At 34.4% G+C, this 14,493-nt stretch overlaps 2 protein-coding genes across 3 annotated transcripts; both read right to left on the reverse strand.

Moving 5' to 3' along the window:
- Positions 1–8: 8 nt before the first annotated feature.
- LOC104736213 (protein STRICTOSIDINE SYNTHASE-LIKE 3) lies at positions 9–1,895 on the reverse strand. Its single transcript, XM_010456162.3, has 3 exons — positions 1,116–1,895; positions 850–1,017; positions 9–590 (listed from the first exon to the last, which is right to left on the reverse strand). Exons 1-3 carry the CDS (start codon positions 1,733–1,735, stop codon positions 191–193), a joined length of 1,188 nt encoding a protein of 395 aa, XP_010454464.2. The 5' UTR covers positions 1,736–1,895; the 3' UTR covers positions 9–190.
- A 4,517-nt stretch (positions 1,896–6,412) lies between these two features.
- On the reverse strand, positions 6,413–13,304 carry LOC104736215 (ubiquitin carboxyl-terminal hydrolase 8-like). 2 transcript variants are annotated; one of them, XR_015577980.1, is made up of 13 exons: positions 12,974–13,304; positions 12,000–12,251; positions 11,344–11,485; positions 10,723–10,782; positions 10,502–10,594; positions 10,033–10,350; positions 9,793–9,933; positions 9,474–9,658; positions 8,846–9,103; positions 8,598–8,746; positions 7,745–8,278; positions 7,218–7,491; positions 6,413–6,945 (listed from the first exon to the last, which is right to left on the reverse strand). XR_015577980.1 is itself a non-coding variant. In XM_087481323.1 (13 exons), exons 1-13 carry the CDS (start codon positions 13,063–13,065, stop codon positions 6,832–6,834), a joined length of 2,598 nt encoding a protein of 865 aa, XP_087337449.1. In that variant the 5' UTR covers positions 13,066–13,304; the 3' UTR covers positions 6,413–6,831. The 2 variants fall into 2 exon arrangements, 1 of the variants encoding a protein (XP_087337449.1); XM_087481323.1 differs by having other exon boundaries at positions 9,488–9,658.
- Between the last annotated feature and the right edge of the window lie 1,189 nt (positions 13,305–14,493).

The following is a 14,493-nucleotide window of genomic DNA, read 5'->3' on the forward strand; positions in this document are numbered from 1 at the left end:
GTACGGTATTAACCGAATCAAATTCAGTTCGGATTTAGATTAACACTTTAATTTATCGGTTTGATTTGATGCCACCGCTAACAATTGTTTCTTTGTTTGTGATGCATTTGATTTAAGTACACACCTAACTGTTTTGGGAATTTGCTAAATCTAGAAACACAGTAAAGTGGTTTACGTATTGGTAAAGCAATCAGAGGTCATAGACAGCAACAAAGTTCATCAACACACTCCCCAGCCAAAGCTTCCCATCTTTTTCTTCAACTTCACTCACCGATCTCACAAACTTCCCTTCACTATCTTCCAAAACCTGCATAAGCTTCCCTTCAGGACTATACTTAACCACCAATCCGTGAGGCCGCAACCCGATCTGGAACGAGTAGTGTGTTCTTGCAGTGATTGGGAGTCTTAGTATGAACATCCTCAGCTTAGGATATCTTGCCATTAAGTATGAGTAGTAGTTGCGCCTGCAATGAAGCGCCACCCAAAATTCACCGTTTTGGTTTGTCCTTACGTTATCAGGATGCCCTGGTAATAGCGCAAACACATCTGTCGTTCCAGCTTTCTTCCCTTTTAACCAGTATCTTCTTAGTCTGCATTACATAAACACAAAAGGACGATTCTTAGATGTAATGGCTCAGCTAGTCCTAAGAGAGGTTTCAGTGTCACACAAACAGATATTCTCAATTCTCATCAAACAATCAGTAATGAGGGCTACCCGATCCTATTCCTTTTCTACTAGTGAGGCAACTGATTCAAGAAACATCAAGATTTCTAAAAGTGAGGCAACTAATTCAGGGTAAGCACAACAACAAAGAATTGGAAGCAGAACTACTACTACTACTCACTCACCTTCCAACATCTCCTTCGCAGAACAGAAAGAAAGAACCGTCTTTGCTGATAGACACACCATTTGGAAACTGAACATTAGAGACTAGAACAACAGCTTTCTTAGCTACTGGATCATACTTCAGAACTCTCCCACTGTTGTCTCCAGAGAAGACGAGCTGCAAGAAGTTCCTGAAAGAGAATCACACTTCAAAAAAAATCAAAACTTGCAGAGATAAAAACAATCAGCAGCATCTACAAGTGAGATTCAAAATCAAGAGAGCACAGACCTTCTCTGGTAATTGATGCTGCTATCAGTAAAATAAACAGTTCCATCATCATCAATGTCAAGATCATTAGTAAAACCCAATGGCACACCCCCAGCTTCAGTTACAAGCGGCATTGCTAAGCCACCTTCAGGACCTACTTTCAAAAGTCCCATATACGCATCAGCGATGTACAAATCTCCGTTTCTCTTATCGAAACGAAGACCCAAAGGACGTCCACAGATATGTTCGTTCCTCAAGTAACTCAAAGCAGAAGGCTTCGGATCACAAATCACCGACCGATTACTCGAAGTGTAAGCGAAATCAATCCATCTCTCACCGTTCCAAAACAAAACCCTACCGTCAGCAACACCTGTGTACGGACCACGTCCGAGAGGATCAAACGCGACGCTCTCGGGACCTTGGACTTGGTTTAAAAACAGAATCTTTGATTTCTGAAGTGAGTTCTGTGAATCTCTCCCCCATTGAACTTCATCGGGACGTGGGGAGATAACCTCGTGAGAGACGAAATTTGGGAAATCGGAGATGGCGCAGTGGTTGAAAGGGTCGATGCTGCAGTAGAGCGCGAGGGAGAGGGTGAGAGAGAGAAGAGTGATGGTTGTAGGAGATAAGAACAAAGCCATGATTGTGGCCTTGTTGAGGTTGAAAGATAATTAAGGTTTAAAAGGGAAAGAAGAAGGGTAGGTGGATCCATTGGTGGTTGAGCAATGCCAAGAGAGCTCTCACAGTACTACTGTACGTGGTACGCTACAAGCCTACAAAGCTTTAATGGTAAACAAAGACAAAGCAGTACAAGTGGTACCTTTTGAATTTTTACCCATCACAAAAGCTTTACTAAAAATACTATTAAAGATTTTATTCTCAGTTTTTTTATACAATTTTCACTTAAAGTTCTTTCTAACAGTTTTGCACAATTTTCTAACCGCTTACGGATCTAACTTACAGTTTTTCTGTACAGCTTTAGATACATTACAATTGTACCCTTAGGAAAAATTAGACGAGTATCTCCAACAATCCCTCAAAAAAACCTCAAATTTTTAGGGGTTTTAAATTCCAACAACCCATTAAATCCTCAAATTTTAAGAGGTTGAATAGTGAACCCTCAAAATCTTTCACATATTTAATTTAAGTCCTTATAATTAATATGTCTTACAAATCATTCTATTACATTCAATTGTTTGAAAGATATCTATATAAATTAAAAACATACTAAACTAAAATTGAAATTATTGATATATGAAAGATATACCATTTAAAAACAAATTTTACACAACAATAACATAAATCATAATTTTTTAAGACACACTAATTAATCTTATATGTGAGCATTATGGTAAATAATTATATTGAGTAATTTTATATCATGTAATTTTATTTTATGTTTTAAAAAACAATTATATATTAGTTTATGTTATCATATAAGGTTTTGTATTTATTAATATTATACGATATAATTTTTTTAATTGTATGTTTTATATTCATACTAGGAGTATCACACACATAAATCAGTCGTACACACAAGATAAAGATAAATCTGATAAATACAACGTAACAATAACTTAATTTAGCTTTAGTACAATGATAAATCAGCCATAGAATGTTTTGTAAACTGTAAAAAACTCATTTGATAATCTCATGAATTTCCAATGATGTTGCCTTCATGCCATGTCCCTGTAAAAATGAGACCAATAGCATCATAGTATGACAGGAGAACCAAAAAAGTAATGTGTATGAGATACCATCTTGTTCAGAGCCTTCGTTGGCCACTGGGAGAGTATCTTTTTGTTTGTCTAACCACGCGTCCAAATCGCGATTTATAGGGTGGTGGGACGGAAGTGATAGCAGAAGGTTCATCACCTTGAAAAATCAGTTGTTAAAGTTCTTCAACCAATCCGTCTGATTGATCACCTCGATCTTCGTCCAGTGTCTCATCCACATCCAATGCATCTGCGCTAAGATGGTTGGTTGGAGCCTCTGTATAGTCACCAACCTCAACTTCGTTCAGCGACTACGTCTACGTCTCATCCACATCTGCATAGTCTATGTATTCGTCAGCGTCTGCATCTGACCGATCATGCATTTAGGCAGTGGGTTGGAGCCTCGAGCCTAGGCGAAACACAAGCCTCGAGCTCAGGCGAAGCATAGTCACCAATCTCAACTTCCTGATCTTCTTGGTTATGAGAAACGAATTCTTGTGCAAGTGCATAACCTCTCTTACAATCTAACTCAGAAACTATGTAACCTCTCCTCAAAGTGCATAAGATCATCATCATCAACTTCTTCATTGAAATCACTAAGAACACTAATTACCTTAACATCTTCTTCTTTATTACTCCATATTTGAGAATAAGTAGGGTGATTAGCAAATATATACCTCGCACAAATAGGAAAACAGTCTCATGCATTACCAGATCGAACAAAAGCATCTTCTAATGTTGGCATAGAAGCCAACATCCATAGTTGCAAAGCCATTGGAAACCCTTTAAGATCTAGCATCTTCGGTGAAGTCTGTAAACAATGTTAAATCTCTTCTGATGCTAGATCTTAAAGGTTTTCCAATGGCTTTGCAACTATGGATTTTGGCTTTGATGCCAAAATTAGAAGATGCTTTTGTTCGATCCGGTAATGCATGAGATTGTTTTCCTGTTTGTGCGAGGTATATATCTACTAATAAACTTACTCATTCTCAAATCTGGAGTAGCGAAGAAGAAGATGTTAAGGTAATCAGTGTTCCTAGTGATTTCAATGAAGAAGAAGAAGATGAGGATGAACTTATGCACTTGTTGAAGAGAGGTTATGTAGTTTATGAGTTATATTGGAAGAGAGGTTATGCACTTGCTTAAGAATTCATTACTCAGCACCAAGAAGATCAAGAAGTTGAAATTGGTGACTATGCTTCTCATGGGCTCAAGGCTTGTGTTTCGCCTAGGCTCGAGGCTCCAACCCACCACCTCAGCGCCTTAGTGCATGATCGGTCTGAAGCAGACGCTGACGCTGACGCAGATTATGCAGATGTGGATTAGACGCAGACACAAACGCAAACGATGAATGAAGTTGAGATTGGTGACTATGCAGAGTCTCCAACCCACCATCTCAGCGCAGACGCATTGGATGTGGATGAGACACTGCACAAAGATCGAGGTTATCAATCAGACGGATATCGGTGAAATATATATTTTGTATAAGCTCGTCATTCATCAGAATTTGTAGGCTATATACTATCCTCATCCATGTAATTTCTTTCCAGATTATCTTATTTGCCCACAAAGGCATCATGGGAAATTATGATTGTCACAACAAAACTTAGTAAGCAAAATATAAAGTAAATTAAACATGTTAAGTAAAAGATAAACACTCAGCTTAGGTTCTTGATGGAGACGATGAACTTATCAAATTATAATGTTCAGTACAATGACGTGAATTCACATATTTAGTAGACCTTCTTCTCACTCTCACCATAGTTTACTATTTTGTACATAAGTTTTTTTTTTCTTTTGTGAAGAGCAAAAGTACATTTAGATTTTTCTAGATTTACAAAGATCAAACATTTTAAACTTACCAAAAGAAACCAAGTGTATACATATATGAGTAATGTATCCACACATCAAAATAAAAGGTGATAGTGATTTGAAGGATAACCCACTTGAAAAAATCATATGTATCTAATAAACACTTGGTATTATGTTTATCATTTAGTTGAATATTCAAAGAGTAATATGAATTTTAGAAACTTAATAAAATAGGCATGTTAAACAACATTTGCCAACTTCAAACTATGAAGAAGACGTAGAAACTGAAGGTAAAGAAGATAGACATACCTTATGTAACATGAGCTTAGACATTCTTAATCTAACATTTTCTATGGAAAAACCACATTTACATGTTCATTTCTGTATATGCTCCGAATTTTATATTAAATTATAAAATTTCGTATTTCAAAATTTATAAAATTATCTGAGGTATAGAATATGATGTTTAATGAAGACTTGGCCTTGATACTTATAGAACAAATTGTTTTTGCTTTAAATTTGTTTATGCAAAAATACTTAAGTAGTATCATGAAAGGTATTCAGTTTTTTTTGTTCAAACTTCATGGGACTTATGGTTACATTTCTAATAATAAATATGCCATAAATTTGATTATGTTTTTTCAATCTTTATTGTAAAACATAAATTGTATGACAATTAATACATTAAAGTTTATCGTGGGTGTTACATTCTAAAGAATTAATACACAATACGTTATTATTATGATTATTATTTATTCTTAAAATTAATTAATAATTAATACAAAAATGGTACCGACTGAATACAATCATACATCATGGATCTTCAGAATTCATCTTATGGCAATTATATTTTTATGTCTTGAAATTATTTTACTTATCTACTAAATAAATTGATCACACCAAAAATGATCATTTTGCAAAAAATAAAAAATATCATATTTTATTTCTTTAAATTATTTTAAAATAAAATGAATTGATAATATGACGTGAAAAATTGTGAACTAAATATTGGAATATATTTAAAAACAAATAAATATTATAATTTTTCATATTTTCATATCTTCATATCTTGATATTATTTTAGAATGAAATTAATTGATCTTATTTTAAAATAAAATGTATTGATAATATGACATAAAAATTGTGAACTAAATATTGGAAAATATTTTACAATATTGATAATATTGGTAACTATATAAAATACTGATAAATAATACCTCATTAGAAAATATATAATTACTAAATGGATATTGAAAAATGATAGGTTATTTTTTAGTATAAAAGTATAATTAAATCTTATGAAAAATAATAAATGTAAAATTCAGAAGAATTACACATGTCAAAAGAATAGAGTGCAAATTGTCAGCTTATTAGAGCATGAGTTTGAAAAAACTTTACTTTATTAATATAAGATGTGAAAGTCTTATAACTAATTATTAATAATATTATGGACTAGAATGTAAAAATAAAAAAATTTAAAAATGAATTTGAGAATGTACCATTGGAGTAAGTGACTCTCAAACCTTTATTTTGAAGGTTTATTCCCCTTAAAAGGTGATTGTTGGAGGAGATGCTCAAACAGATTTGTATTTATACGTAGCCACCAAGTGTGTATCTATTTGAATTCGTATAATGACGCAATGACGACATTAGCTTAAATCATTAGACTATGGTTCTGTTTGACAACGCGACAACCATCACTAGACTATGGCTCTGACTCGAGAAGTGTGGAGCAGATTTAGTCTACGGGAGATTCAAAGGCAATGTCTATCGAAGTAGTAATACGAACAATTTTGTAAAGGAAAATAAGACATTGCAAAAAGAAAAGAATCAGTTAAAATAACTTAATTTTCCTTGGTCGAGAGCCAAAAAAACTGACACACAAGAACTAAACAACAATTTAGAACATAACCCACAAAAGGGCTTTGTTCGAAAGCAATTTTATCTCTATTCTTCTACTCTAATTTGAATATGGTTAATGAAATAATCAGACACCAATTTTGTAAAAATTAAATGAATCCCCCCGCACTTTTGCTCTTCTTTGTCTCTTACTGTCCTGTAAAATAAGTCTCACCACATAGCTGCTCATCTTGATCTTGATCTTGTAGTGAAACGAGAATCAAGCTAATGATGTTTTAAATAAGCCTTCCCCTTACAGAGTGGCAAAACTGCAAATACCTCTTTCTTGTCTTTTCCGCTTCAGGTTCTTTTTAGTCTACAAGGCGTTTATAGAACAAAACGTAAGCAGCTGGGGTCTTGATCTTTTCTTGACTGATTGGGTGGACATGGCTATCATCAAAGTCATACCATCGATCACCTCCATGCTGCAAAAGAAGATGAAATTGAATGTAACTACCATCCTTATTAGGTCAACAACTATAACTCTATGAATCTGGATACCAGCAGTTTTAAGTTTAACCATAATCTATCCCGGTTTGTGACATCTAGATTATGGGTAACTCAACTTCTTACAATTTTCTAATACTATCTTAATCTACAAGATTTCCACAGTTTTGCAACACAAACACTTAAAAATAGATGAACTGCTGAGACAAGAGATATATAAGACGATAATTACAAATGTCTTTTCACTTACGTGAACATATGCAGTGTAATGACCACCTCCCATGCTCCCGTAGTGATTGCTAATCGCATACAGCATGTAGCGATAAGTTGTCTGACCATTCTTGTAGGAGATGTAGGTCGATAGATCAAGATCATCGAGCGGGAAGTCCACATACGCCTCAAGCTTGTTCTTCATAAACCGGCTATAAGAAAATCTCTTCAGGTGAATAACCAGGATCTCTGGCAACCTCCAGAGATCTAACTTTTTAATGGCTTGCCGGTGTTCTTTGCAGCCAGGACAATACCTATAACAATTTGACTCATGTCAGTTACCAGCAATCAGACGAATAGTAAAGAGCAAGTCAGGCCCACAAAAAGATTGACAAAACTTGAGATAAATCTAAAGATGATGACGATGTGAGGATCATATAGCATAATACAATGCTACATGCCTACAAAAATTTCAAGACAACAAAACAAATCACATGAGCGCGATTGTCAAAAGATAATCGAAAAGCTGAGTATATATATGAGAAATGGTTTTGATCCTCAACTCACCACATGTCATCAGGACCAAGAGGCTCCTCCGTCAAGAATGCTTCAAGGCACTTGTAAAGCGAAACGGTTTCTTGGGGTCTCTTAGTTCCAAATTTGCAAACCTCAGGTAAGGAGCTCAGAAGACAAGTATCATAAACGTCAAGCTCTTTTACTGGCCAACGTGCAAGCACATTCACCCGCTTGGATTTATTTATAGGCTTTTCTTTCAATACTTCAGATTCTATTAAGTTTCCTCTGTCGTCAGTTAGGTAAAGCCTCAACACAGGATCTGGAAGAGATTCAGCAGTCTCCTTCACGTCAATGGAATTTGTATCCTCAGTTGTAGTACCAACGGTATCTGCTTTATCAGTGGCTTCTTCTTCAGTTGGAATTTCATGATTCTCTGTGGAGAGTTCAGTAGGCATCTTAAATGAAGTAAGCAGCTTCAGGTACAGGTTCTCGACATCAGATCCATTCTCGACATCACAAAGCCTAGAGACCAAGGGGATCCCAAATGCCTTCCAAGTTGGGCTAGATTTCCCAGATATAAACTGCCTGAAAAACATTGAAACGGTTAAATATTTGGTACCCACTAGATATAAAATTCATGCATGACACTTCTGAACAGTGGCTAAACTGCAATACCATTTATTGGTTGAGAAATAGCACGATAAAGATACATTAGATAAAGAAAAGAGGTATAGGTATTGACGTCGAGGTAAGTGCATGTAATGATTTTTACTTTCATGTTGTTGCCAACATAAGCAAACAGATAATGTCTACAACCACCCGCCAAAGAAAATGGGGCTAGGGGAAATTTTCATTGATATGAACCTAATTAGCATTTGAGTACTACTGTGTTATGCAAACTTACTCTTCCAGCTTCTGATGCATATACACAATCAAAGGAGAATTGTTTGCATCTTTCTTTAACCGGTACACGACAAGTTTGTCACCATCTCTGATCAAGGTTAATGAATCAGTAGGCTCCTCCAGGAAGCGAAGAATCCGATTATTGTACACCTATACAAGTGAGAAGATCATATGAAGAGAAATTCCATTGTATATGTTACCCAATTGTCCACTTAAGCACAATACAGCATATACAATGTAGAATTATACCTCAGTAACCAGTAAAGTCTCATCCTCTGGTAAAGAGCAGGCAGTGACAAGAGCCTTATGAAGATCTTCGAATTTTCCAAACTTAGGAACGTTGACAGTCAATGGAATAGGCAGACTACTCCCATTGGCACTCATGACTGTTAAATCCATCGTTCGCATTGATGTGCATGGCAAAGGTAGCGATAGGTACATGAACGGATCAAACATAACAGAAACCTTTTTGCAAATAGGACAAACTAATGTTGATTTGTATTGGCCCTGCAACCAGAAATGCATATAAATGTATTAGTGATCGACAATATTAGGATACTTTCTTGGCATGGTCAGATGGTTAAAGTGCAAAGAGCATCATATCAAACGAAAAAGCAACTCTCAAAACAAAAAGTGTACATAGAGTATTCTACAGGGAAATATCTCCTTAAATCAACGAAAATATTATGTGCACGGAACTGAAATCAAGAAGATAAAATTGCACGTAGATCAAAATGATACGTAGAACCCGAAATTGGATACCAGAATACTAGACAGCTTGAGCCATCCAACATTTTTTGACTAAACTAAAGTTTTCTAATGTGCAACCCAATCCTTCGAGTGGTTGTCAGCAGAGGTATATAAACAATTTAGGAACCTGAAGATATTTACTTGGCACACATCAACAATTATCGAATCATTGCGAGCCACATGATTTCGCCAATATTCATCAGCCACTTCTGCGTCTGGACGGCCATCCCCATCTTTTGCTTCCACGTAAGGCTTGTTCCTTACACGGTTTAAGTCCTCGTGGAGTCCATCAAGCAAGAAAGCTAGAAGTTCCTGCAACCAAATCAAGAAACCTCAAAACATGAATGGAATATCCCAGTATGCAGTCTTTAATGCTGAGAGACAGGTACAAACATCAGGAACGCTCACTTAATTCAGATTCTATAAACTGAAGTGTTTTCCCTGACCTGCGAATCATGCTGATTAAAGCCACTAAACTGAGGAGCAAAGCGAGCAAGTTTTCCTTTGAATGTCCTTGGGGCCACTGTTGATGCACCTGGCGCCCACAGACTCCTCAACAAATCACCAAAAGCTAAGGCGATCTCACCCTGCCAGAAGAAAATTTGATCGGTGAGGCTAACCAAGAATATATCAATTAGCCACAGCAGATAATATTTATTTATACAGCAAGACACAATTTGGCATACTTTCATTCCCAATGGGTTGTCAAGATTTATTTCTTTACTATACTCTCCAAGAAAGAAGTCGACAAGCTTCGGTGTGTGAGCCAAGCATTGAAGGGAACTGTTCATGAAACAAGTATTTCCTAGATTCTGCAAGCCTGTCAACCCCAAAGTTCCAGCTTCTCCAGCTTTTGCCAAAAAGCTCAAAGAATTACTCCGTCCAAATCTAAACACTGTGCCACCATTAATGCCATTGGTTTGCTGTGTGGAACCATCTTCCTTTTTTGATTCCTTCAATTTGATGGAGTCTGATAATCCATAAATCTGAAGCTCTAGGAGCATCTGTTGGACGAAAAGTAATGATGAATAAGAATGGCATCAAAGAAATAAGTTTGAAGAAAAGGAAAAAATGGAAGGGAAGTCTGAACAAGCATTTCATTGTAACATATTATGATGCAATTCCCGCATTCACTAAAAAAAGCATTACACTTACTTCCTGATCTGCTTGTTGTTGACAATCTTTGGAAGTGCTCACATCACTTTCAAAAAACAAGGTTGTTTGGCCAGAAATGTCCCAAATGCGCAACTACAGAATCAAAAGCAGCCGTATCATTTGTAATTTGCATGAAATAAATATTGCATGTACCATATAATATGCATAAACTGACATGCATATCATGTAGTAGGTAAAATATCATGCATGGAACACTTTACTTGCTCAGAATCCAGGCTGAATATCTTGCATGCTCTTCTGAAGCATTCAACTGAATTGTCCTGCATGAGGGAAAACATAAGATTTGGAACCAGAAACAACAACTGAGAAGCTAAGCAAATTTTTTACAGGCAAGAAGATCAAGAAACTAAGTTGTTTCTAATATGGTTCAAGCAGAATCTTCATTGGAATCTGAAGTTTTAAGTATAGGAGTATATTCTGTAGATGATAACAATGGTATTGAATTAGTGAAACAAGTAGAAGAACTGTACAAGACATCTTGGCCCACTGTAAAACAAGACGTTTCAGGATGGATAGCAATATTCTAGCAGGAAATTTTAATATCCATAATAGTTTCAACAATTTCCTTCTCAAGTTTCATGTATACAAGAGTGGCAGAACTACAGACCTATAGTTCTGTAATGTTTTGTCTGGTACGGAATTTTTATTTTGAAACATTAGTTCTAAGGAAACCAGGTCCCAGTTGAAAAGAATCCAGTTTAGGTTCCTAATCATCTTCTTAAAAGAAAATTCGACCACTCAACTTCTATGCATTAAGAAAATGTGGCACCATCAAGGCACTTGATCAGGCAAAATAAAAAAGGCTGTAAGTTTAAAGACACCTTTTTGCAAATTTTAACCGCCAATGAATTGGTTTCCTGCACAACGGAGAGCCTGAGTTGTACTGGATAAACATCACCTCTGTCAACTCCTCCAGCCGAGAAACTTTTTACGCCTCTCTCAGTATTTTTATCATCATGATGCCTAGGAACAAAGATTAGGGAAATCATCCTCACTTTTTAGAAGGAATAATATATAGAAATCCCAAACATATATACAAAGGGTACGCAACTATATTGCAATAATAGAATAGGTACCACGATTAGAATCCTGCATTATAAGAATAATATTATTTAACTTTATACTTTCTCTTACCATGATTAAACTTTATACTTACTTTCTCACACATCCTAATACAAACTTCTAATATAGGATAAACAGACAAGATGTCCAAAATATAGGCAGAGTCTACTTAGGCGTCACATGTCCCAAAAAGTTTCTATTCAACCTCAGCCTGTTCTTCAAAAACTTGACTTCCAAATAATAAACAGATACAGTAAATAAGAACAATTCCATAGAAGAATCAGCTGATCGGATATTGAGATAGAAAATTTCTAGTTCAATTGGATGTAACACTAAAATGACAAGGATAGTGACAGTTTTGCCCACATTATTTTAGTAAGAACGATCAGATATGAACAGAGAAAACAACACTTACCATTTTAGTGCCTGAAGCCACATATCACTTGAGACTAAAGCAAAGTCCCTGCCTGAGACGCTTGCTTCACCCGTTTCACCATTCTGTAACGCATCTCCTTCTCTCCTCAGATCGAACAAAATATCGGAGTTAAAGATGTTATTTATCAACTTCATAGGGCCTCCATAAGAGGACCCAGTTGTTGCTGTATACAAGATCTCTCTTTTTTCAACTAATTCAGAAGGCATTGAATCTTGGGCATCTTTCCACCACCTGAAATTTAATAAACGCCTTGCTTAACTGAATAATTTCCAAATAACACTGAAGAGTACTTATATAATTCTAAAATGAATGAGAATCGTATTTCGTAAACCTTTGATTGACTCCCATTCTAGTATATCATTAAATCAACATTAGGAAATGCACTAAGAGCTAAAACGAATTGAAAAAGAAAGGACCCCTAGCGATTGTTCGTAAACAGACCAAGACACTCAGTACCTACCTTAATCAATACTGAAACCTAACAATATAGCCGCTTAGGCTTTGGGAAAGTAAGAAAAATTGACAATGTCTTTGACATAAAGGTGATAACGCAACTGGTATTGTCTTTGAAATCTGATTGTTGAGCACTACATAAAAACAAAACCAAAAGCAAATCTCGCCAAACATAGTGAATCCAAATCGCATTCATTTGATTCTTCCGGAGTAACATCGCAAATAAGCTCAAACAAGAATCAGGTAAACAAAACCCATCCCTATGCATCCATCCGAAATAAAAGAAGGATCCATAAGTTTTAAAATCCCTAGATCAACCAAATCAAATTACTAAACAAACTCCCACAAGATTCAAATCCAAACTCCATTCGAATCAAAACTCACTCTCGATGCGGTTCAGATTCGCCGAATATTCCCCCATCAAAAGTAACGACATGAAGAAAAGAAAACGATACGATAGAGCTAGAGAGAGGCGGAGGAGAGGAGAGGAGAGATAATACCTCAAGGGGACGAAGTAGACTCTCTGCTCGCCATTGAATGAATCGATCCGCTGAGTTGAATCGGGGGATTCCTCGGACGACGTCCCGTTCATTGTTCCTCCTCCACACAGGGTTGTCAAAAGAGAGAACTTTTTTTCAGACAATCAGCAGCATCTACAACACACCAGCCAGCCAGGGCAAAAAAAAAAAAAGGAGAGATTTGGCCCAGAGATTTTTTTTGTTTTTTTTTTTTTTTTTTTTTTTTTTTTTTTTGAGGAAGTATTGTTTGTTGTCCCTTGTGAAGATGATATAGAAAGGAGGGAAATTTATATGATAATAATTATTATTGTTCACAATTTGTTTTGAGAAATTCCTTTAAATACCACTAAAAAGTTTTTTTTCCAAAAATACCACATTTTAGTTTTTTTTCCAAAAACTACCACAAAAGTTTTTTTTTCCAAAATTACCACAAACACAAAAATTGATTTTTAAAGATGAATTATTTTTTTTTAGGTTTGGGTTGACACATTTAGTTTTAGGGTATAGTTTTTAAGGGTAGGGTTTAGTATTTAGAATTTAGGGATTAGTTTTTAGTATTAGAACTTTAATTCAATTATGTGGTATTTTTGGAAAAAATTACATATTAGTGGTATTTTTGGAAAAAAACTAAATTGTGGTATTTTTGGAATAAAAACTAATTTTAATGGTATTTAGGACAATTGCCCTTTATATATCCTAATTTTACCCTGTTTTCTTAATTTTTTCTTTATACAAATATGTTTTTTCTGAATTCTAAGTTTTCCATTGAATTTCTATATTTTAAAAATGTTTAAAGTGGTCGATATAACATAAAAGTATTAAACTGCATTATCATTATGGTTTCTTTGGGCTTGATTGGAACCACATATACTATAGCATTAGCATTATGCAGCATAAGCATTAAGCTGCATAAGCTGTATGCTCTGATTCATATAAGACATTTACTTGATTGGTATAGCACTGGAGTATTAAATATTATATTTATATTAAATATATGATATTTATTAAAAATATATAATTTAAATGTGTTTCATTAAAAAAAATAATTATCATTCATTGCTATATGATTTTTAAAAAATATATTTTAGATTTAATCAATTTTATAAATTGTTATATATATATATATAAATGTGTAATTTAATAATTTTTCATTATATATATTTATAATGTTACACATTAATTACAAATAATTAATATATATTATAATTTTTTATAAAAGTTTATATCCATATTTACATTTTTAATTTCAATAACTTTTTAAAATATATATAATATAACACATTAAACTAAAATAAAACAAAAATATATATTATAAACGTTATATCCACATTAATATTTTAATGTATTAAATAAATTATTATATTATTTTTAATAATAACATTAAGTAGTTTCTCATATATATTATCTTATAACAAATAAATTTATCTTTTATAAAATCATAATGTTCTATTTTTACAAAATAATTTAATTATTTAAAATTAATTTAATATATATTTAAATTT

This window comes from Camelina sativa, chromosome 13 (genome assembly GCF_030686135.1).
Source record: "Camelina sativa cultivar CO46 ecotype springtype chromosome 13, ASM3068613v1".
Classification (NCBI taxonomy): domain Eukaryota; kingdom Viridiplantae; phylum Streptophyta; class Magnoliopsida; order Brassicales; family Brassicaceae; genus Camelina; species Camelina sativa.